General features: G+C 39.0%; 1 protein-coding gene across 5 annotated transcripts in view; it reads right to left on the bottom strand.

The window, feature by feature from the left end:
• Positions 1-23,633, bottom strand: part of PKHD1 (PKHD1 ciliary IPT domain containing fibrocystin/polyductin) — a 435,870-nt gene that overhangs the window by 95,090 nt on the left and 317,147 nt on the right. For all 5 annotated transcript variants that reach the window (XM_060021687.1, XM_060021686.1, XM_060021688.1 and 2 more), the window contains 5 exons: positions 17,861-18,015; positions 16,355-16,507; positions 13,679-14,557; positions 12,808-12,976; positions 11,013-11,170 (listed from right to left, as the gene is read on the bottom strand). In XM_060021687.1, the coding sequence (XP_059877670.1) occupies positions 11,013-11,170; positions 12,808-12,976; positions 13,679-14,557; positions 16,355-16,507; positions 17,861-18,015 (1,514 nt within the window). The remainder of the gene's footprint in view (positions 1-11,012; positions 11,171-12,807; positions 12,977-13,678; positions 14,558-16,354; positions 16,508-17,860; positions 18,016-23,633) is intronic.

Raw genomic sequence — 23,633 nt, 5'->3', positions numbered from 1 at the left:
GCAACAAAACAGTGGTCACTAGTACTCACTTAGTGCCTATCCCAAGCCAGGTGAGGGGCTGAAGAGTTTACAGGCATTGTGAGTTTTATAGCTCTAGGATCTGCTCCTTTGCCTCTAAAGTGCTCAAAGAAGAGAGAATATGGTCTAGATGTAGGGATAGGCTGGTTTCCACACGGGCCATGCTTAAGGAAAGTTGTATCCACCAACATCACCCAAAAGGGAAGAGATTATTATCCACAGGCACAGAAAAAAATCAGCTTCAAATCCCTTTCTCCATGGCAATTACTTTCAGGAACTTATATTCAATTTTTATTAACATTTTTCCTGTGAGGGAGTTAAGCAAATTGGAATTGGGTCCTACAGGGAGTCCGTAATTCCGTAGTAGACAGATTGGCTTCTAGGGCTAGGAAAATTTCTTTTCTTCTGCGTCCCTTTTCCTGACATGCTTTACATAATAACCAACTCATATTTCAGGATTCCCATTTGTTATATAAATGAGTTTTACTATCATTATTCTTATTAAAATAATAAGTAATACATATATATGATGTTTAAAAATGGAAACTTCCCTCTAAGCTGCAGCACTGAAGATCGGGATAGCAGAGGGTAAAGACAGGGAATTTTTTTCTTTTTCATTATATATGTTTTACTGTCTTGTTTATTCGTTCAACAAGAATTTTTAGGATAACTTCCTAAAAGTGGAGTTGTGGAGTCAGAGGTATAGGCCTTTAGATAGTTGCCAACACTACTGCTAAAATAATCGTATTAATAGTAAATAATAGTGGCAATGGTCATCACTGTCTTGGTAGTAGTGGTGGATACTTTTGTTGAGTTGCTCTCTTTTAATCCTTTCAATAAACGTATGAGTATATACTATTAATATCTCCACTTCCTAAATGAGGAAACGGAGGCTCAGAGAGAATAAGAAGTTTTCTTGGAGTTGCCCATCTAGTAAGTGGACACAATGCAGACAGCTCAACTCAGTAGAAAAACTCTTAACCAACGCTCTGATTATGAGAGAAACCGTCTTTCTCTCTTTGTATGCTTTGTATGGCTTTTTGTATGCTTTTTGGCATTTGTATTTATTTCTCTGTGAAATGCACTTTAGAATCCTCTGAATATTTTTTGAATTGGTTTGTTCTTTATTTGTTCTTAAATATTAGTAAGAATTTTTTTGGTATATTAAGGAAATTAGCCCTTTTCTATATGAGTTGTATTGTTTCCCTAGTTTTTTAGTTTAGTTTTTAATATTCTTTGCAGAACTTTTTAATTTGAAAAGAGTCAAATTTATCAAATATTTACATATATGTCCTAGATTTTGATTCATGCTAAGAAAAATCTCCATAACTCTAAGGATATATAACCTCACCAAAATTTCCTGGTAATTCTATATATTTTTTTCATCTTGAATCTGTATGAAATTTATTTTTATAAAGAGAAAGATATGAATTCCTAATTTTTTTCCCTGAGTGATTAGTCAAGTGCCTCAGTATCATTAATGAATAGTTTCTATTTTCCCATGATTTAAAATGTCATCTTTGTTATAAACTAAGTTCTTTAATGTATTTGGTTTCTATTTCTGACCTTTAAAAAAATTTTTGTTCCATCCACATATTTACTTCTAGGAGATTTTAATGATTGCATTCAGAATGTCACAAAATAGCATTAATTTTACACCTAGTGAGTGTGCAAATATATGGAGGAAAAAACTTTAAACTAAATCAAAGAATCTTTCAGATCCATAATATTGAAATGAAAAGGTTTCAGTCATGAACTTGCTTAGCACCTATTGGTAAGGCACAAGTGCTTTATTTATCGGTGGGACTGCCCAAATGTTTCCTTCCATTAAAATGCGTGTGCACGCATACACACACACACACACACACACACACACACACACACACACACACACAATAATCAAACACATAGAAACCATCCATCTGTCTTAGGCATAAAACAAGCTAAAGTTTGAGCTTCTGCCTTCTAAATCTTTCAATAATTCTTGTACCAAAAGAATGAAAGCAGCATTGAAGGATTCCTCCATTATTAAAATTTTACGAATAAGACCACAGTTTACTATTCAATGAAGTCCTGGAAATAATCCAGGGGCAGAGGCTGGGGGAGGAAAGGCGAAAGAAAGACAAGAAAATGAAAAAGAGAAAGGAGAGAGCCAGTATATCATCATGGCAAAAAGTTAAGTAATTTCACTTAGTGACTGACATTCAAAAACAGCCCCTCTTGTGGAACACTGATGTTACTGCTTCTCATAAAACAAACCATAGATATGTGAATAGATTTCTCAATAAAGGATTATACCCTGAATAGTAAAATTCCCAGGCTCAGGAAACCTTGACACTTTATTTGGAGGATTGGATATTTAAACAGTAGTTTCTGCTAATGGCAGATAATCCCAGCTAGGCAAGCTTCTCTCTTTTACTGACCGAGTTATATGCCCAGAACCAATTAGGTGGTCTCCAGAATGGCTTCTAATTCTGTGGTTAGTTTCTAATTCTAGAAACCCAAGATGCATATGATGACCTATAAAAAGGACTTATAAAAGTGAAATTTATCAGAGACAAATACAGTCTAGCACATAGGTTTTAAAAAATCAGTTCTCTTTAATATTTATCCCTCCAGAACAAAGGAGGAAATACTCATCTGCATGTAGCTATTTAGGCCTTGAAAAATGACTAGTGCAACTGAAGAACTAAATTTTAAACTGTATAATTTATATAATTATATAATTTATAATTATAAATACATAATTTAAAGTGTAAAACTGATAATTTAGTTACAAAAAATGTTTAGGTATATTTGGAACAAATTGTACATGCATCTACTTTTCAATTGTAAAGTTTATGAAATCTAGATACAGATCAAATATTTCTTATGAAAATGTAGTTTCTGAATTGAGATATGCTGTAACTGTAAAATTCATGTGAAATTTTAAAGACTATGAAAAAAATACAAATATCTCAGTAATTTTGTACTGATTACATCTTCAAATAACTTTGAATATATTGGATTAAATAAAATATATTATTAATTAAATTTCATCTGTTTCTTTTTTCCCTTTTTTAACCTGGACACTAGAATATTTAAATTACACTTGTGGTTTGCATTATTATTTCTATTGGACAATGCTGTTCTGGATAGGCAATGCTCAGTTCTGGTTTCTACATTTTGGAAAAATCATCAACAATTGAAGAACATCAAAACAAGCCAGTTTAGAAAGTGAAAACCTGAAAAAAATCTGTCATATATTTCCTAACAGAAAAAAGTTTAGAATTTCTATGCTAGAAAAAGGTAACCGCTTTTGAATATGTAAAAAGATGCAATATGGAAAGAATTATTTATACTCTGTCACCAGAAAGCAGACTAGGTTAGTAGATAGAAATCATACAGGAAGATCCTAACAATTAAAATTATTCAAAATATATTAGGCAGTCTTGTAAGAGAATGAATTCCCACTTCCTGGGAAAGTTAACAATAGAGGCCATCCTCACATTGAATGGGAAGTGCAACTGATTGACCTTCAAGAAACCATCAAAATCAAAAATACTGTAATCTTATCATTTCGTTTCCAACTGGCATGTATTTCTGCAGGCTAATGGATTAATATGAGACAATATTCCCCAAAATGCATTCTGAACTACACTAATTCCAAGGAGTACTCATGCGTAGTGTGAAAATGTATTCTGTAGTCAAAAAGTTGGAGAAATACTGGATAACACAAAGTTGAACAGTTTTTGTTTTTGTTTTTAATTGCAGGACTTATCAGAACCTTTAACGTTTTAATTCATGTGATGAATCTCCAAAACGGGAATGGTCAGAGTTTTCAACATATATCTGGCCATGCATCACATTTTTCACAATCTCCTAAGATAAGTGAATGGGAAACACTCTTTAAAAATGCTAAAACAAATTGTACATTGAGTAAATCTACAAAACATTTTGTGAAACAGCTGATGGCAAACTTCAATTCTTGACTTTTTCACTCATTTAGTCACCCATTTATTCATTTATTCCCTCACTCAGTAAACATATACTGGGCACATATTATGTTCCAAAGATTGTACTAAAAATTCAAAGATGTTTGCCTTCAAGGTACTCAGTCTGGTGAGAAGGCAGGCTTGTAAAGTGATGGCTGTAGAGCATGAGATGAGCTATAATGGAATTGAGTGATAGATGAAACAAGGACATAAAGAGAGAGTCTCAACTGCATGTGGGAGCCAGGGGCATTCCATAGGAGAGCTATTACATTGCAACGCACAGGAAGCCCTGCATCTCCTCCTTCTAAATACAATTCTTTACTTGCCTCTTTCATATATGCCTTCTTTTCTTATCTACCTTGATGTTCTTTCTAGGTTACTCCAACAGTACACAGTGCTTTGCTCTCACTGGGTACTCGATAACTATTTGCCTAGGTTGGAAAAAAAAACAAAACCCTACATTAAGTCACTGGGGGAAAAGGAGAAGCTACAGAAAAATTACCACAATACACTTTTGATCTCATGACCAAAGCTTCTTCTCCATACAACTCTATTGCCATCACACAACCTTCAGTGGTTAATCCTGGCAAAATGCTTTTCTTGGATGTGACAGAGTCCATTTAGTTTGTCCATGAAAACTAATATATATACACATATATACTAGAAGAAGAGGAAGAAGAGGAACTAAATGAGGTTTTTGTGTGATTGTTATTACATTGTTTCTTAAGAATGTCATAGTAATCGACAGTTATTTTTTTTAAACCTAAACATCTATTTCCTACCATGTAAAGTGGAAATATGTGAATTACTCGGTTAAATATATCTCTGTACAGCACCCCACCAGATGATTCAGACCACACGATGATAATTACCTAGAAGTGGTTACAAGCCCAGACTTTGGAGTCAGACAAATACAGATTTAAATCTTGGTTCTGCACATTCTAGCTGCGGGACCATGAAAAATTAGTTAACTTTTCTAAACCCTTATTCCCTCAAATGCTGAAAGGGATAATAATTCCTACATGTTAAGGTTGTTGTAGGGATAAATGGGAATGTTTATAAGCCACTTAGCATAATGCGTGGCACATGGAATATGCCAGATAAATGGTAACTATTATTATTGCTAGTTGGGGTGGATAATTGCTGGAATAATTGCACAGTTTCAGTTTGCTTTGTTCTTCGTAGATAGAGCTTTGTGTGTGAGAAAAGCTGATAGATCTAAGAGAGCTTACCTTGGACAATGTAGTGAAAGAAGCAAGAAAAAGTCGAAGGAGGGTACTGTGTACAGTACAGCACAGTGTTAAAAACACAAGTTCAGTCCTGAATCTTCTATTAATTAGTTGTATGACTTGGGCAAGTTGCCTATGTGTCTCATCAGCTTCCACATCGATAAAATAGAGGGGACAAGAATATTTATCTCCTAGGATAGATCCTGTCCATGGCATTAAATGAGATCATTCATCTGAAGGTCTTAGCACAGAGTCAGAAACATACTCAACAAGTATTAGCTGTTAATGGAAGGGCTGAAGAGCAAGAGAATCACAGAAATAGGATGTCTAGATTGAAGAAAGGAAAGGGAAATTGCTCCTGTAGATATGCCTCTTTACATCACCCTTTACAAGTCACATAGGAAAATCATTCCAATTCACAGTACGGATTATTTAAAAATGCAATCAAATATTGTTATGCCCTTCACTGCCTGGAGACCAGACAAGTCGTGGAAGAGGGAGAGACTAAGGTGGAAGAAAGGTGCTCTTTGGGTCTTACAAAGCATCCCCGGAAGCTTTATCCTCCTCTGCTCAGGATAAAAATCCCTGCAGTCACATATCCCAAAGGTTCTAATATTTTCTGAGACTCCACTGTGCCTTTATATTTTAATACCCTGACATCTGGAATCCTAAAAGTCTAATGTTTAACCATAAATATCTGCTGAGATTAAAGAGCTATATACCAAGTTTCAATCTTTGGGGCCTATAATTGCTTGGGAAAAGAGAATGGTATTTCCCCCTCTAGCTAGAAGAAAAGACCTCTACAAGCACATATATTGGCAGACAAATTTTCTAACAACCGTTTCCTCTCTCCATTCTGTCCTCTCATTTTCTCCCTCCCTCTCCTTCTCCCATTTTATAATACCATGTTGCTGTCATTCCCAGGGCAAATGGGAAAAAAGAGAAGCCTGGAAAACTTAAAGAAAAGACACATTTCAAGACCTAGCAACAAACAGTTGAAAACATGCTGGCTGCTCTCTGTTAGGCAGCTGAGCACACGTCTCCACACTGAAACTTGAGTTTCCCCATTATTCAGTTACAAACCACTTCATCACTCTATGTGCTCACAGTCAAATGCCAGCTTTATTTTCTTTTTCACCAACCTCATCTTTTATTTTTGATTTGAGGCTAGTCACTTTTAAGATCTCCATAATGGTTTACAACTTTCTTTCTCAAGAAGTGTCCAAGAAGTCACACGGTTTGAAAAATGTTTCTTACTCTTTCCTGGGAAAGAATGGGAAACTCTCACCTGCCCTGAAGGTGGATTTGGTCAGAAGTCCCAGTCAGACCACAGTACTTTGCTGGGCATGATGTTGAAGAAAGTGTGGGAAAAGCTTATCACGAGTTTATACTTTTAGTACAATGATTCAATATATAGTTTAAAAAATAAACTTAACATTGAACCCATTTTTATCCAGTGATATATTGTGAAAGTGATATGTTGAGGTCATTTAACTCACTTCAACACTAGGAAAAATAATCTGAATTTTTTAAAAAGGTTTAGTATATTCTTATTATTAAAGACTTAATTTAGATTGTAAATACTCCTATGTCTTTTTAGTTAATGTTCTTTTCCCTTTCAGAAATATATCCAGTGTGTATATAAGCAAGTATGTTTATGTCTGCTGGTATTTGGCACAGAGAGCTTATTCTTGATTCTTCATGAGAAACTGAAACTGCCGGCTTTTTAAATTAAAAACATTAATTGTCTTCTTAACATCCTGTCTGTTTACTTCAAAGGGGGCGTATAACTCTATAACAGTGATTCTCAAACCTTAGCACAGCAGAATCACTTGAGGAGGACGTCTGTGTGTGTATGTGTACGTATGCGTGTGTGTGGGTGTGTATGTATGTGTGTATGTGTGTGTATTTGTGTGTATGTGTGTGTGTGTATGTGTGTTTGTGTGTGTGTTAAATACAAAGGCTTGGGCTTCACACACCTATCGACTCATGCAAACGAATGTTTAATGTCCTAGGTGATTCTGATAATAAGCCAGCTTTGGGAGCCACTGTCCTAAGCACATCAAATTTACCTCCTAAATTGAAGAAGCAGAAAAAGGGCAGGAGAACGAGGGGGTTTTATGCTTTGTTTGTTTGTTTCAAAATTTCCAGTCTATTGAGAACCAACACATTTAAAATATAATGCAAATTATCAGACAAATTAGACATACAAAATGAAAGCCCTAAGTTTTGTTCATTAGATCCAACAGATGTACAATTACTGCCAAGTAGCTCTGGTTCTACAGGTGACATTTCTGTCATCACCTCACTGTGGACCGGCGCAGTCTGTGGGCAGCACAGGGTGGTGGACCACTCATGGAGTCCTGCGTCTGTTGGGCCCCCTCAACCCCAGCTTTCTAACTACACTGCCTACTCCCAGCCGCTCTCACCATGATCCATTCACTCCACAGCAGCTTGTACGATCTTTTCAGGAAGTGAATAAAATCCTAGCACCATCTTCCAACCCCATCTTACTAAATCACTTTGGCCTATAAAGGGGCTAAGCCCTGACTACCTGCAACTACGCCCCCTCTCATTAACTATACATCACTCCTATGCGTCTCTTTTCCACCCACCCCTCAGACACATTGAGGCCATTCTGGTGTCAGAGCCCCTGCTCTGGCTGGTCCCTCTCCCCGGAAAGCTCCTCCGTCTGCTCAGAGGAGTGATTCCTCGCTCCTCATTCAGGCCTCATTGAAATTGTAACTCTGTTTCTAATAGCAGCTCCCTTACACACACACACCACATCACACACTACATACACGCACACACACCTGAAGCTACCTCTCTAGTCCAAAACTCTGTTTTATTTTCTTCATACCTCTCATCACTATTGAAATATTTTTATTTATTTGTTTATAGATATAGATATATAGATATAATCTCCACTGGAACCTAAGTTTGATGAAGGCAGGAATGTTATTCACAACTATAGTTCCCATCCTTAGAAAGGCACTGGTAGACTACAGATGGTCAAATGCATTTGCTGAATGAGTGAAAATGTCAACTTCAGCACAGCGCGTGCAAAAGGTGCTCAAGGGATGCTAGCTTCCATTACACCCCCTTTCTACTTTCTATATCACGGCTAAGAAATTGTAAAATGCCATTGAAACCAAAGCTCTGATTTCCTTCAGTCTTCTCCCAATAACATCAGTAGCCATATGTACAAAGTGGGCTGAGAGGTGATTCCATGCATTTGTAGACTGGGACAGACAGGAAATGAGTCAGAAGCCAGGGTGGAAAGCTCTAGTACTGATCTAGTCCTACCTAAATGGGATATTAATTTCAAGACTTTGTTTTTATAATTTTGGATTTTCAGATGATCAGATGCCTCCATCATCAAAAGAAATTCTCTCCAGAATAAAATGCAAATGGCTCTTAGAGGTTCTCCTGCCTGGGATTAGCTGCCTTGCACCCTGTTGCCATGCATGTTTCAAAGTTGGCTGCAAATGCGAACTTACAGATGAGTACAAAACAAAATTAACAGCTCACTTTTCCCCTGGCTACACACCCTGCATTACACAGATAGCAAAACCCACTGGCACAGTGTTCCCCATAGCTGATCCACGTGGATAATTTTTGCTCCCAACACCAAAGCATATAACAATACATTGGGACCTGTGGATATCTGTCTGAATTTTGCATGTGAACTTATATGTGCAAATAAAATTTGTATTTTTCAAATTAAAATAAACCTCAAAGGCAATGGACTCCAAACTGTTTGTTAATAAAATGGAGAAAGGCCAAAAGGGTGTGTTAAACTCAACGCCATTTGGAATAAATATAAGAGCTGGTTCCAGAGGCCTCCATTTTCATCTTTGCTGGCTGCTTCCACTGTTTTATAGATGACCATAGATTCTTGTCTTGAAGAGGAAAAATACAAAATAGACATTTATTCTCTTAAGATTAAATTTGTGCTTTTCTCCTCTACCATATTGTGGACAGAAACTGGAAAGTAGCATAAAACTATGGTTTAAAAAATGAGAAGGGACTTGAACTATGGAAGGAGGGATCTATTCCCATTTTGGAAGTCACAGGAAAACACTCCAATCCTGTTAGTACCCAGAAGGCACCATTTACTATGTACTGTCTCCTTCATGGCAAGAAGACACAGACTGTATTTGTAGTGCAATAAACAGTGGATTCTACTGAGGGAATCCTTACAGTTGGGACCTACAGCAACCTCATTTAAAATGTTATAAAGCTTTAAAACATCAGGAGTTTAAGGCAGTCCAGCCTACACACCTCCCAATATACCTTCAGCCTCCCACATGTATGCTCACAACTGTCCATGTGCTGAGAGTAAGTAGCATGTAATATTGTAATACCTATCAGAGTTTTACCATTGAATCATGTTTCATAACCAAGACAAAGAGTGGTGAAAAAATAAAATATACAGCTTTTCAACCAGGAGCAAATATGCTTGTGCCTAAACAGTATATTTATACCACATGGTAAGCACCGCCTAAGAATTCATTGACAGAATATTATTATTCACACCTGGAGTATTTGATGGACATTTTAGAGTTCCTGTTTGCAAGAGACATTTTCAATGTCACCCCATATCTTCCTGGCATTCACCTTCACATACCAAAGATGGCTGCTACAAAAACCTACCACTCCTTTCTGAGGAAGGTTTTTCCTTCCTCAGAAGGAAACCTTCCAGGAAACGTTTTTCCTGGCCTTGGGAAAGAGCATGATTGGCCTGTTCAGGGAAAGCCAAAGGGCTGGAGAGTTAGTGTACCCAGGAGCATCCCTCGGCCAATGAAGAGTAAGGTTTTGAAGTGTCAATATTTTAGCTTCTGCATGGCTTAGCTGGGACAACTGTGGGTCACGTCTCCAGGAGTCCCCACGTGGGGCATATTGAGTCTGAGATGCGAATTATACCTCCCAGTGGAGTCATTTGGTTATAACAGACTACAGTTCAGGGTGGAGTCTGGGCTGGAGATATAAATCCATCAGCAGTAAATGGTATTTCAACTTTGGACTTAGGAGCAAGATAGGAAGAAAAGATAGTCCTGGAATATTCAAAACTTCAAAAGAGAAAGGGAGACTAGAAAAGAAGTCTGAAAAGAGTCATCCAATGAAGTAGGAAGAAAGTTGGGATGTACCTGCAGCAGTTTCCACCTGAACAAAAATGTAAACTCAGAGTTACGTTGTTTGTAGCAGCAGAAAGACGATGATCTCTCCAGGGGTCCAGTTATAAAAACTGATAGCCCGATGGGCTTGTAAAAGCAAGAAGAATAAGAAGGGATTTTGATCATAGCCCCCAGGGACAATTAGAAGATGGAGAAAAGGAAGGCAAAAAGAAGGCATGCCATCTAGTCTACCACCCTATCCAGAGTGAGGGCATTTAGCTCTGGTGGAAGAGAAGGATTCAGAATCCAGAGGAACTGCTTCCAAGGCAGACACTGCGAAACGCTGAGCACAGAGAGTGCTGCTTCAGGCCCAAGAGACCAACCTAGTGAGAGGACCATTCTCTTCACCTGTGCACAGGTGGTGTTGGGAGTCTGTACCTTTGACATGGACCACAGGCAATCTCATGGAGGGCAAAACAGTGCTATTGTGACATCCCTTAAGCATCCAACATTCCTGAGATAGAGGTGAGTTGAACAGCTTACTGGCACAGACGCCAACTCTATTGCTCAGTTCCTCTCCAGGATATGTTGTTCCCACTGGACCACACAGCCAAACCAGCTCCGTCCCATGCTTGTTCCCTCTACTGGAGACATTGAGTTCAGATAGAACTGACCTGTGTTGAAGAAGGATCCAGTCCATTCTGCTTCAATTTTAGGAAATACAGAAACTGGTGGAGGCAGACCCAGAGCTCTCCCATCCAGATCCTTAAAGAGATATTTTCTAGGACTTTCACAGTCAGATTCAGAGCAGACCAGTATTCCTAAATCTTTCCTGGGAAGATAGATAGAAAGCAACTCTCTCATTTCCATGATAAGCCACCAAAAGGAAACATATATTGGTAGTGCTGACGTTATGAAAAATAAATTCAATAAAATTTTATTATTACTAACGTGTTACCTAGATATGAAATAACACTCTATAGAAAATGTTATTTCCCAGTTATATGGTCAAGGGAAAAAGACAATTCTTATTAACCGAATATTCTGGATATCGAGTTATATAATCTTTACATAAATCACTAATTTTCTAAGATACAATAAAATGCCCCTAACTAATAATATTTATTAAACATGATGTGATCAATGCAATGTTCCAATGCAATGGAACTTTGGGGCCTTGCAGTATTTTAAGATTATCATTATAAATATCAATTATGCTTGTACTGTATAAAAACAATGTAAAAAAAGATGGTCTCATGCAATAAATATCTGTTGAAAACCTACTACTTGTACGTTGGGGAATACAATGGTGATAAACATAGGCATCAGAATTTAGAGTCAAGCAGGGTATATAAAGAAGTTATTGGTTATAAATAAATAAGTTATTATTATTCAATTATAACACTGAATTATAGAGAATTTATTTTATTTCCTCTCATCTAACATTTTTAGGTACCATTAGTAATAATATTAAATATTTATTGCATGCCAACCATGTGTCAGGTATTAATAGTACAAATAATCAAATGCTAATATCGTTTAGCTTTATAACTATTTCATCCCATAGGTAAGAGTTGAACATAAAGAAGATTGGACAGTAGAAAAAAATGACAGAATAACACAAATTGTATACCTAATAATGTTTAGGTTCCAAAAACGGTTCAGGGATGGGCATCAAAAAGAGATTGGTGTTGGGCCAAACATATAAACTTTCTAATTAGGGTGCTTTTCCTGATTCTTTTATTCCAACTAAAGAAGTTTTCCCAATGTTATAGGAAAGTAAAAATAACCTATTTTCCCTGCTCTGACTTTCCCACTCCCTCTTACAGCAAAAAAAAAAAAAAACAAAAAAAAAATTCCTTGTCTAGTTTTCAGATTCTTGAATAAAACTCTCAGATCATATGTTCAAGAACAGTAGTTACGCCTGGTCTGAGAGCAAATATCTGTCTAAGCCATATGGTTCATTCTAGGGATTCCTAACAGCAGACATGGTCTCCTTCCCCACCAGTGCCTGCACAAGGACACCCAAGCCTCCTGCTGAAAACTAGTGACACCATACTCCATGGAAGGTTCAAGAATCAGGGTCAATTTTTTCCATTGATTTAGAAAACATCCCAAAGAAGTACCTCTAATAAAGATGAAACAATTAAACAATATCAATAAAACTTGCAATCCATCACTTCTGCCGCTTTTGTCTGCCAGAGGACATCACGTGGTGGATTCCAGATTCAAGGAAGAGAGAAACAGTCTCTTTCTCTTCAGTGAGAGAGACTGCAAAAATTGTATCTCAAAGGGCACAAATATAGGAGGGTAAAGAATTGGGACCAATCAATCTACCATATTTTTCTAGAAGGACTTATTTCTATTCCCATTGATGATTTTATCCTTGTTTAAAAAACATGTTGAGGTATTTGGAGAATTACCAAACCCTTCATAAATATGGCTTACTATAAATACCAAAACCGGTACCTGGTTTGTAGAGGAGGAAAGTAGAACTTGTTTTTATCTTTGATCTTTAGCATCCTGGTCCTCTCTGCCGTTATTAGAGGCACGATCCCAGTGTTCTCTGCACTGGACAGAATGCAGACATCTAGATCATCGCTATAGCAACTCTTCACAAAACCAGAAAAGGTCACATCTGAAAAAAAATGTTTACGGTATTACAACATTATATCATGTAAACTACCAACCACAAATACAGACTACGCAACTAAATATTCTTATACTAATGTATGTCCAGGACTAAGTTTAAGCTACTGTCCAGGGTAGTTCCAGGAGTTTACATAAATCTTGACTTAAAATATCTTTAATTCTTGAAGACATGGACATTGTATACAAAGTAGAAGAGCATTCCAACACATTGACATCTTAAGAGCAATACTTTCCATCAAAGGTTTGATCAAAATCCAGTGAGGAGTGAGTACAATAGTACAAAAGAGAGCTGACAGAAGATTCTCTGCGTAGGTTGTAGTATAATTGGATTAAATCCTGGCTGCCCCACCAACTACTTGACAACTTCACTGAGGCACTATTTCCACGTATCAATTTCCTCCTCTGTGTGACAGGAAAAGTAACACGTACCTAAGAGGTTAGGCATATAATCAAATGAAATATTTCCCTGGGAAAGCTCTTCAACAAGTATAGAGCGGTGACTTTTTAAAGAAGTCACTCACTGTCATTATAAACTACCATTGTGGTTATCAATGCCCAGTAGATGGTCAATTGGACAGCAAGCACCAGACGACACTGTACGCTTTTGTTGATATAATTTCAAAATGCTGTTAAAGCTTCTATGCACAGATGTATGACACTACATTGCTTGGAAACCCAAACATCCCACCTTGAAGTTTCATGATGCCTGAAATTAAATGGCCACTCCTCACTTTGTGCCATGGCTCCTGAGGCCACCGATTTGGTTCCGAGGTGAATACAGGCCACAAAATACCAACTCGACCCCCTCTGGGATTGGAAGGAGCTCGATCAGGTGATGTCACGTTGGCAGAACGAGGCTTAACTCTATCCTGAATGCAGTCAAAAGATGAGCTAGTGGCCACGATGACTGAATTCCTAACCACAATCTGTAGATTTTCACTATAACACTGTGGGGCAGAAGACACATAAACTACTGCCAAAAGGCCAATAGTATTGTCGACCAGAGTGAGGTTCTCTATTTCCATGCCACGCTCCACATGGAGCATGGCACCGTAGTCAAAGTTCTTGAAAGCCAAGAAGCCAGAGATACTGGTACAGTTGTCAAGTCCAGTCTCCTTATAGAGATGAAGGCCGTGAAGACTTGAGTGGGCCACGTTGTCAGACCAAAGGGCTTCAGGAGAGGAGCACCTGTAGCCTCGGATGTGAAAGCCAAGTCTCTCGGATCCTGCCACAACGTTGCCATGGAGATGGATGTCCTTTGCCTGATTCACTTTGATTCCTGCCACCCAAATGGGAGACCAGGCTGACTGTGTCATCAGAACCACAAGGTTATTAGAGAGAGAATAGTCCTGACCCTCCAAATCAATGCCATGGCCAGCTGTGCTGAACACTACATTGTCATTTAAAACGATCCCCTGACTGGCAGCTGCACGAATGCCCCCACCACAGCTTTGGTGCAGAGTACAAGATATTATCCAGGATCCTGCCGACGTATCAGTGAGCTCGATGGAGGAATACAGTGGTGAGCCAAAGTTCTGAATTTCCACATTGAAAAGTTGAAGGATACCTGCAAGCAAAATGCATGTCATCAGGTACTTGCTTCTTCCCTACAAAAGGCAGAAGGATGGGGCATCCCTGGTGACGCAGTGGTTGAGAGTCCGCCTGCCGATGCAGGGGACACGGGTTCGTGCCCCGGTGCAGGAAGATCCCACATGCCGCGGAGTGGCTGGGCCCGTGATCCATGGCTGCTGAGCCTGCGCATCCGGAGCCTGCGCGTCCGGAGCCTGTGCTCCGCAACGGGAGAGGCCACAACAGTGAGAGGCCCGCGTACCGCGAGGATAAAATGTCTTTCTCACATAGATATTAGGATTAAATGAAACAAAGTAGGCATGGAAATCATCGTGGTTCCTAGTCCATAAGAAGCATCGAATACAGATTCTCTTTCCCTTCCCCAGGGATGATTTAAGAGCCCTGACCAGCAACCCAGAGGCTCAGGACTGAGCCAGCATTGCTGGTGGTTGGGCTCTGGCTTTGGTGCTCAGCTGTAAGAATCGGCCTTCTGTCCTGCTCTGGTGATGAGGTTCCAGCCTGGACTGCAGTTACCGTGGAAAGGGGCCCTGTCTTGCGCTCCCTCCCTAATTCTCTGTCTTCATAAACTGCAGGGTAGTTTTGGTTTTACACAACCACAACCGGGATTCAGCCTTTGTCTAGCCTTCCAGAGCAGGGTTCCTCCACCTCAACATGACTGACATTTTGGACCAGATAATCCTTTCTTGTGGGAGGCTGCCCTGTGCCTTATAGAATGTTGAGCAACTACTCGCTATATGCCAGAAGCTCCACCAAAGCTGTGACAAGCAAAAATGGCTCCAGATATTGTCAAATGTCCTTTGGCCAGGAGGGAAGAGCAAAATCACTTCTGTTGAGAACTGACGGAGCTGGAGCTTATGGAGAGAGAGCTTGTTCTAGGAACCAGAAATCGCGAACTTCGGACGCACAGGCTCAGCGGCCATGGCCCACGGGCCCAGCCGCTCCGCGGCATGTGGGATCTTCCCGGACCGGGGCACGAACCCGCGTCCCTTGCATTGGCAGGCGGACCCTCAACCACTGCGCCACCAGGGAAGCCCTCGAACTTTTGTTTTAAGATTCAAACATTGCTCTTTACTATACCGGTAAAGCAGATATACCCACAAAAAGTGTTCCGTGCTCAATATACTTGGGAAACCGTTAGGTCCTTTGCTCCAGGCTTTCTCAGAGCCTTTATTACATTCATGTACGCAGTGACTTTCTGAGATGGAGCTTTATTTGACTAGGAAACAACTTGGGAATCAATTTTAAGGAACCTAAGTTTAAGAAAAAGGTACTAATCAAATAACTTTGCAGCATTCCAGAAGAGCTAAAGCTTGAAAGAAATGAGAGAAATTTAACTGATCCCTAAAGCAGTCTAGAATATGGAAATCATTCTTATTTAAATTTACACTATTAATTTATAGCATGAGATGAGGCCTGCCATCAAATAGAGCATGCTACTGGGAAAGAGTAATAGAAATTCAGGAAAGAGATAAAATTCAATTGGTCATTAAATCATCTATAATTTCAAAGCAGAGGAAATTTCACATCTGCTGAAGTTTTTTTTTTTTTGAGGTAAAAATGTGCCTGTGTGCTGATAGCTAGTATATTATTTTAACATCACACTGATAATTAAGCACAGATTAGTACTGAAAATGCATAGCTTCTCAGAGCACAGAGAAGCATCTATTTCAAATATTTTGTTTTATAAATGAAAATTCCCACCGTTGGAATTTCTGAGTGTCCCAGATGCATAGCCTCCAATTGGTAGTGCTTAGTAACTTAAAATTTCAGTTACCTGAAAATTCTTCCACGCTGGACTTCCTGAAGGACCCCACAAGTAGTCTCCCCCCGCATGATGTATCACCCTGGATTTGTATGTTTCGGGTCAGAAGTCCAACCTCTGAAGCCAAACGAATGTGTCGGCCATCCTCCATGACGTGGACACTTCCTGGGGCAACGGGAGTTGGGAAAGGAAAAAATTTTTAAAACCTATTTCGGAGATCGCCAGCTGGGGACCCAGCGAACCTGACAAATGAAAACACTCCTTTCCCCGCGGAAGTCCTCCCAACATTAAGGTCTGCTTTTCCTCGGGCGTCCTCCACAAACGTCGGCTGAGAAATGAAAAGCCCGTTCACTGGTCTCTCATTGGGATCAGAGTGAGCGTGTTTGAGCAAGAATTCATTTGTCCTCAATCACTATGGGTAGCGGGACAGGGATGTCAGGGAAGACCGGTTCAATTAGTGGGGTCCCCGGCCTCCTTCCTTCAATTCCTCAGTGTGAGATTCCCGCCTTTGGTTGTGCATTGTTCCTGAACCTCTTTGAGAGAGTGAGGAATCGCAGATCCACTGAGGCAGTGATAGGACTGAAGCAGCAGCGGCAACGCCCTCTCCTGGCGGGTCTGGAACTCGTCACTCCCAGAAAGAGCCTCCCCAGTCTTGCTGGTTTGTTCCACTGCCCACCCCACTTTGCATTGTACGTTGTGTATTATAGGCAAGGATTGCTAACGATGTCTCTTTTCCCCGCCACTCTTTAGAAACAAAATCATCCTTAAAGCCATGATTTAGAAATAGCTTTAGATACAGTCCTGCTGAAAGCATGTATTTCCCTCTCACATATCAGAGACAAGAAAGATATCCCCTAATCCCTTTATGTCCATGTTTTTTACTTATTAGCTATATTTCCTGGGTTAAATTTATTTATTAGGCTGAAGCGGGAAATATGGTTATTATTTATAATGCAATATATTTTAAGTGTGTATACTGTATTAAAATATTCAGTACTTTTTTTTTCAAGAAAAAGGTATTTGGTTTTTATTTATTTATTTATATTTTGGGGCAGTAGTAGTAGTCAATTGATACAATGAACTTCATGTCAGGAAGGACACATTCCTAAGTATGGAAAAAGGAGTCATTATTTACAATGACTACCACATTCTAAGTGGCTGTGTGATTCAGTATGCCAGGAAATGAACTGGAAACTCATCTCCCATGAGATTTATTCTGGCTCAGCCATGAAAATACCCGGTGACCTTGAACAAGGTTCTTAACCCTTCTGCTTGCTTCTAGGCTTGCCATTATAAATAAAAAGTTTAAAAATTCCCTCACATCAAAGATTTTTTTTAATTAGGCAATAAAATTAATGAAGGGATGGAGATAAAGCCTTCTAAGGATGAGCCTAGGGCAGCAGTAAAATATTATCCATCCCCTCTGAACGCCGATCAGATCCAAGGTCCCAAGGCAGGTTGCTGAACACGTTTTTCTTGGCTCATTCACTTCCCTTAACTAACAAACCAAAGCCTTACCGACGTGCCGGTGTCTGAGCCGTTCATGGATGCTAACATGGTGGCCCCTGACTTCTTTCACAGTGAGGACCTCTGCTTCGTGAGGTTCATATGAAGAGGAACTAAGGACAATCTTGTCTTGGGGTCGCCAATCCACTGTGTTCTCTACTATAATTCTGTAACAGCATAAAGATGGAATCAGGTACACTGGCAGTACAACACAGATGACCTACTAAACTCCAGGGAGAAGAGGAAATCCACTGCAGACAACAATTCCCACCAGGGAGAGTAAAGTAGAAATATCAAGTCAAGACAGAGAAAAAAGGTCTTTGCAAAAAAATTAATGCCAATGGAGTTCATCTTCTGGCTGATATGTATACAATACAGGGTTAACAAAGATATTCTGTGGCCATGAAGTACCAGACAAAGCAACAAGAAAGGGTAAAAGTTCCAGAGTTTAGTATATGCCGTCTACATATGGTTTCCTAAAATGGAAATCGTCTTCCTCAATTGGGAAACAGTTTGAATAATAAAGGTATTTCAGAAGGGATCTTTTCTCAAATTTTCTGAAGACCTCTAATACCATTTTCAGACAATTAATCATCATGCATTAAGGCTCATACCTTCGCGGTCAAGCAGAAACAGTGTGAATCCCAGAGGTTCCACTTAGTAGCTGTGTGACCTTGAGAGGTCACGTAACTCTTTTGAGTTTCATATCTTCATTTGAAAAGTGACGATATTTTGAGCTTCCCTTCCCCATCTCTCTGTTATTGCGGGGACAAAGGTATGCATTCCCTGAGGGTGCTAAGTTCCAAGCATTGTGCTTTCATCACAATATGTAATAAGGGTTTTGTTCACTTTTGTTTTTTTAACTCACATTTAATAAAGTTTTTGTTCAATCGTTCCCTGCTGCCTAGCTTTTCCAGTGAATATATTTGCTTTATTCTCCATTTACAGTCATTACCAACTTCAACAGCGTACGTTTATATTAATGGCCTGCCTCTTTTGCTAATGTCCACACTTTAGCAAGTGTTGACAATAGACTCTCCTCTACCAGTAAAGGTTCATCCAGGCAGCAGGTCCACGTGAAGGCCATTCAACCGAGCAATATATATTGTCCGCTCTAAGCAACAGTATGCACCAGACACTATCGTAGGTGCTAGAGACATAATGGTAAATAAAACATATGGCCTTTGTGTTAAAAAATGACAACTTAGATTTTGACTAGCAGACACCCTTAAAGAGTCTATTGTGTGAGTGGGGAATTCACAGATGTTTTGTACATAATATTAACACCAAAAAAGAAAGAAAGAAATTAAAGGGGGTCATTCTTGGGCCAATGATATGAATCTGTTATGAACCAAAGATTGTAATTAATTTAAATCTCTGTGCCTGAGGTTAGACAGAGAATAAGAGAGAGTAAAAAAGAGAGAAAAAAAGACAATTGTGGATGGTTGCAATTTTAATTAAAGAATTTAGAGTCTTTGTAAGACAGGATTTGCTGATTTGCTATTATATCCTAGAAAAGAGAAAAAGGAATTATTGAAATTATTCTCCCAAACTTTATATTAAAAACATAAATGAACTTAAGTCAACCTTTTTCATGAAGACTTCCCAAACTTTACAGATTCATAAACATTTCTCTCTCCTCTATACTCCTGAAGCCTTGAGATTCTATATCTCATAAGGACATACACAGATGGCAAGGGAGCATGACCCTATGTCCACACAGCAACAGTGGTAACTTGAGAAAATTTTGATCCTCATATCAATAGACTAAAAAGTTTTGCTACTCAAGTATCAGTATTCAGTATTCCTTAAATTCCAATATCCACTCTTCCTATTTGCAGTCGTTGACTCTTATGGTTGCCCTTCAACCGTTTCAAGAAATCCTAGCTTGGGTTTCCCTGGTGGCGCAGTGGTTGGGAGTCCGCCTGCCGATGCAGGGGACACGGGTTCGTGCCCCGGTCCGGGGAGATCCCACATGCCGCGGAGCAGCTGGGCCTGTGAGCCATGGCCGCTGAGCCTGCGCGTCCGGAGCCTGTGCTCCGCAACGGGAGATGCCACAACAGTGAGAGGCCTGTGTACCGCAAAAAAAAAAAAAAAAAAAAAATCCTAGCTTAAGGATTTGAATCCCAGCTTAAGGATTTGAATCCCAGCTCTATTTCATGTATCTGATTAATACTAATAAGAATCCTATAGCTACAGGGAAGAGGAGAGACCTGCTCGTTGTTCTCAGCAAAACACACCAAAACTAATAAATAAACAAAAAAATTAAGAGTGTTTGCAACACAACTGGACCTAAATAGAAACCATATGAGAAGAGAGAGGAAACAATAATCACTGAAGAAGTCTCCTGAAAGATAACTTTTGAAAAGTATAAAGAAAATATCAGCAGTTTCCATTATTCTGGCATTAAATTTTACCTAGTATAGGGAAAATATAATACTTTTGGTCAAAAGAACATAATTACAAAGAATGAAAAGAAATATACTTCCAAATTTGATTTAAAAGTTTTTACCACTGTGTATAAACCATTCATATAGAAACACCTATAACTTAAATGAATTTAACTAAACTTTGGGGAGGTCTTAATGATAATAGCTGCACTTGACCACAGTCTCAGAGTGTCCAGATGCCAAAATGTTTTCCTCCAAGGAATAAGAGTGGCCATAGACTTCTGAACTCTAGTAATACTGAGGCTTTTTTTTTTTTAAACTCCAGTTTAAACTTTCTTTTGTCAACTGCCGTTGAAATCTCCTGACACTCTCAGACCACACTGGACTATGTGAGGTGTTTAAGAAATCGAATCCTGTAATGATGCTGACGGTGACAACAAGAATAGCTGTCGTAGGTGTCAACTGTTTGTCTACCTGACCTCCTTTCTCCTTTGTTCCAGGAAATCCACCACATCTCTTCTGAGAACCGCTCTCCTCACCCACCACACTAAGTGGTCCTAGTGAGATCTGAGAATTGCAGTCTCACAAGCCTTTTACCAAAGGGTGAGCAAGGGATCCAACCTGTCTTTGTTGATCAAAATCCTTTTCCTTTTCCAGCTTTATGAGGTATAATCGAAAACTAAAATTGTAAGATATTTAAAGTGTAGAATATGATGATTTGATATACGTACCCATCGTGAAAGGATTTCCCCCATTGAACGAATTAATACATCTGTCACCTCACATATTCACCCCTTTCTTTTGTTGGGTAAGAACACTTAAGTTCTACTCTCTTAGCAAATTACACAGTACAGTGTTATCAACTGCAGTCACCTGGACTTTTGAATTGAAACTAAGGGGAAAGAGAAATGTCCTCCCTGGTGGTAAAGCTGGGAAGAGCCGACAGCTCTGGGTTCACGTGCACCCTATAGAACGTGGAAACCTTTTCAGCATAACTAAATGAGGTTGAAATATAGAAACAGGAGAGGTGGAGGGAGGGCCTGATGCAATCTCCCAAGTGATGAAGAAGGGTGGCTTTTACTTTTACTTTTGACTGAAAGAATCAGGATTCTTACAATACAATACAATAACTACGATAACTACCACGTCGTGAGGCTGACTTGGAGCCAGAAACCGGGCTAAGTTCTTTATCCACATTAATTTACTTAACCCTTATAACTACTCTATTAACCAGGCATTATTATTCTCATATTATAGAAAAAGAAACTGAGACTCAGAGAGAATACTTTACCCAAAATTACACATTTAGTTAATTGCATAACTAGAAGTATTTTAACCTGCCTGCCCTAAAAGTCCAAGCTCATTTTCATTGTAGAAATCTATTGCTCTCCTCCCTTCCTAACTCACATGTCTTTTCCTAGCATGGAGACAATGGGCAATCTGAGATTAGCACCCACTAGTTCCTTGGGCCAGAAGGAATCATCTTCTTTTGGAGACTACAAAAGTGATCCTGAATTCCTGCTAATAAATGAATAAGGCCACCAGCTCTACGTTCTAACATTTGAACTATATTTTTATAGTATAATAATGAGGTTTGAATAATGAGCCAAAAAATGAGAGTAGTTTTTGAAATTAAATTCAAGGTTCTAATTTATTAGACAAGATGCCATTGAGTCAACAGGCTCAACAAGCTCTGATTTCCAGAAAAGATACATCAATCCAGCGTAGCAGGCATTTATTGGAACTCTTCCTTATGTTCTGTTGTGTACTAGATGCTAAGTAATATACCAAGTCAATAAAAAACACCAATATTTTCCTCTCCTATAGAAGCTGCTTGGAAGAACAGGAAATACATACCTGAAGCAGTTCAGTATCAATCACTAAGAAGCATATTTAAATTAAAATTATAAATCAGAAAATCACATGGAATAGTGATTCAGACAGTGGGAAAATCATTGTGTGTTGGAGGGGAGATTGAATGCCTTGTACGAGATGTGATGGAATCTTTAAGGATCAGTAGGAAGTGTAAAGGTAAAGAGGAGATGCAAGGGTACTTTTGACCCTCTAATTGCATATATCAAATATTTAGTAAGCCAGTACAGAAGCTGTTACAGAAAACCACGTGGAAGTGCCAAAGTGAGAACGTAGCAGAAAGCAGACAAACAAGAAATATTCCAAACAAATGTATCCATAGAGCAGCCACTGTGGAAAATAGTACGGAGGTTCCTTAAAAACTAAAAATAGAGTTACCATATGATCCAGCAATCCCACTCCCAGGCATATATCCAGAAAAGACAAAAGCTCTAATTTGAAAAGATACATGCACCCCAATGTTCATAGCAGCACTGTTCACAACAGCCAAGACATGGAAACAACCCAAGTGTTCACTGACAGATGAATGGATAAAGAAGGTGTGGTATGTATACACAATGGACTATTACTCAGCCATAAAAAAATAATGAAATAATGCCATTTGCAGCAACATGGATGGGCCTAGAGATTATCATACTAAGTGAAGTTAGAGAAAGACAAATATTATGTGATATCACTTATATGTGACATCTAAAAGATAATACAAATGAACTTATTTACAAAAGAGAAACAGACATATAAAACAAACTTATGGTTACCAAAGGGGAAGGGGGGTGGGATAAATTGGCAACATGGGATTAACAGATGCATACTACCATATATAAAATAAACAACAAGGATTTACTGTATAGCACAGGGAACTACATTCAATATCTTGTAATAAACTATAATGAAAAAGAACAGGAAAAAACCCAAAGTATATCTGTAGAATACCACCATTGATTGGATATGGTAGATAATAAAATAGATATCATCAATGATAACCTTAGAATTAAAAGCCTAGGACCTGGAAAAAGTTGAGACAAGAAATGATTTGTTCTTCAGGTCAGAGTTATTTTCTTATAAATAACAGAATAAGTTAATAAACCACATAAGAAACAGAAAAATACCAAGACAAAGAGGCCGGCCAAGGCTTTACGCACTTTCTTTAAAAAGTAAATGAGAGGGCTTCCCTGGTGGCGCAGTGGTTGAGAGTCCACCAGCCGATGCAGGGGACACGGGTTCGTGCCCCAGTCCGGGAAGATCTCACATGCCGTGGAGCGGCTGGGCCCGTGAGCCATGGCCGCTGAGCCTGTGCGTCCGGAGCCTGTGCTCCGCAACGGGAGAGGCCACAACAGTGAGAGGCCCGTGTACCGCAAAAAAAAAAAAAAAAAGTAAAAGAGATAAGAAAAAAATGAGAGCCTTTGAGAAAGGTTCCCTATAAGCCTACTCTTTTCCCTGTTGTCCTCTTCTCACTAAATTATATCTCACTAAATTATATCACTCTTCACCCAGTTGTTCAAGTCAGTGACCTTTGAACTCTT

This window comes from Delphinus delphis, chromosome 10 (assembly GCF_949987515.2).
Source record: "Delphinus delphis chromosome 10, mDelDel1.2, whole genome shotgun sequence".
Taxonomy (NCBI): domain Eukaryota; kingdom Metazoa; phylum Chordata; class Mammalia; order Artiodactyla; family Delphinidae; genus Delphinus; species Delphinus delphis.
This window is presented reverse-complemented; position numbering and strand designations above follow the sequence as displayed.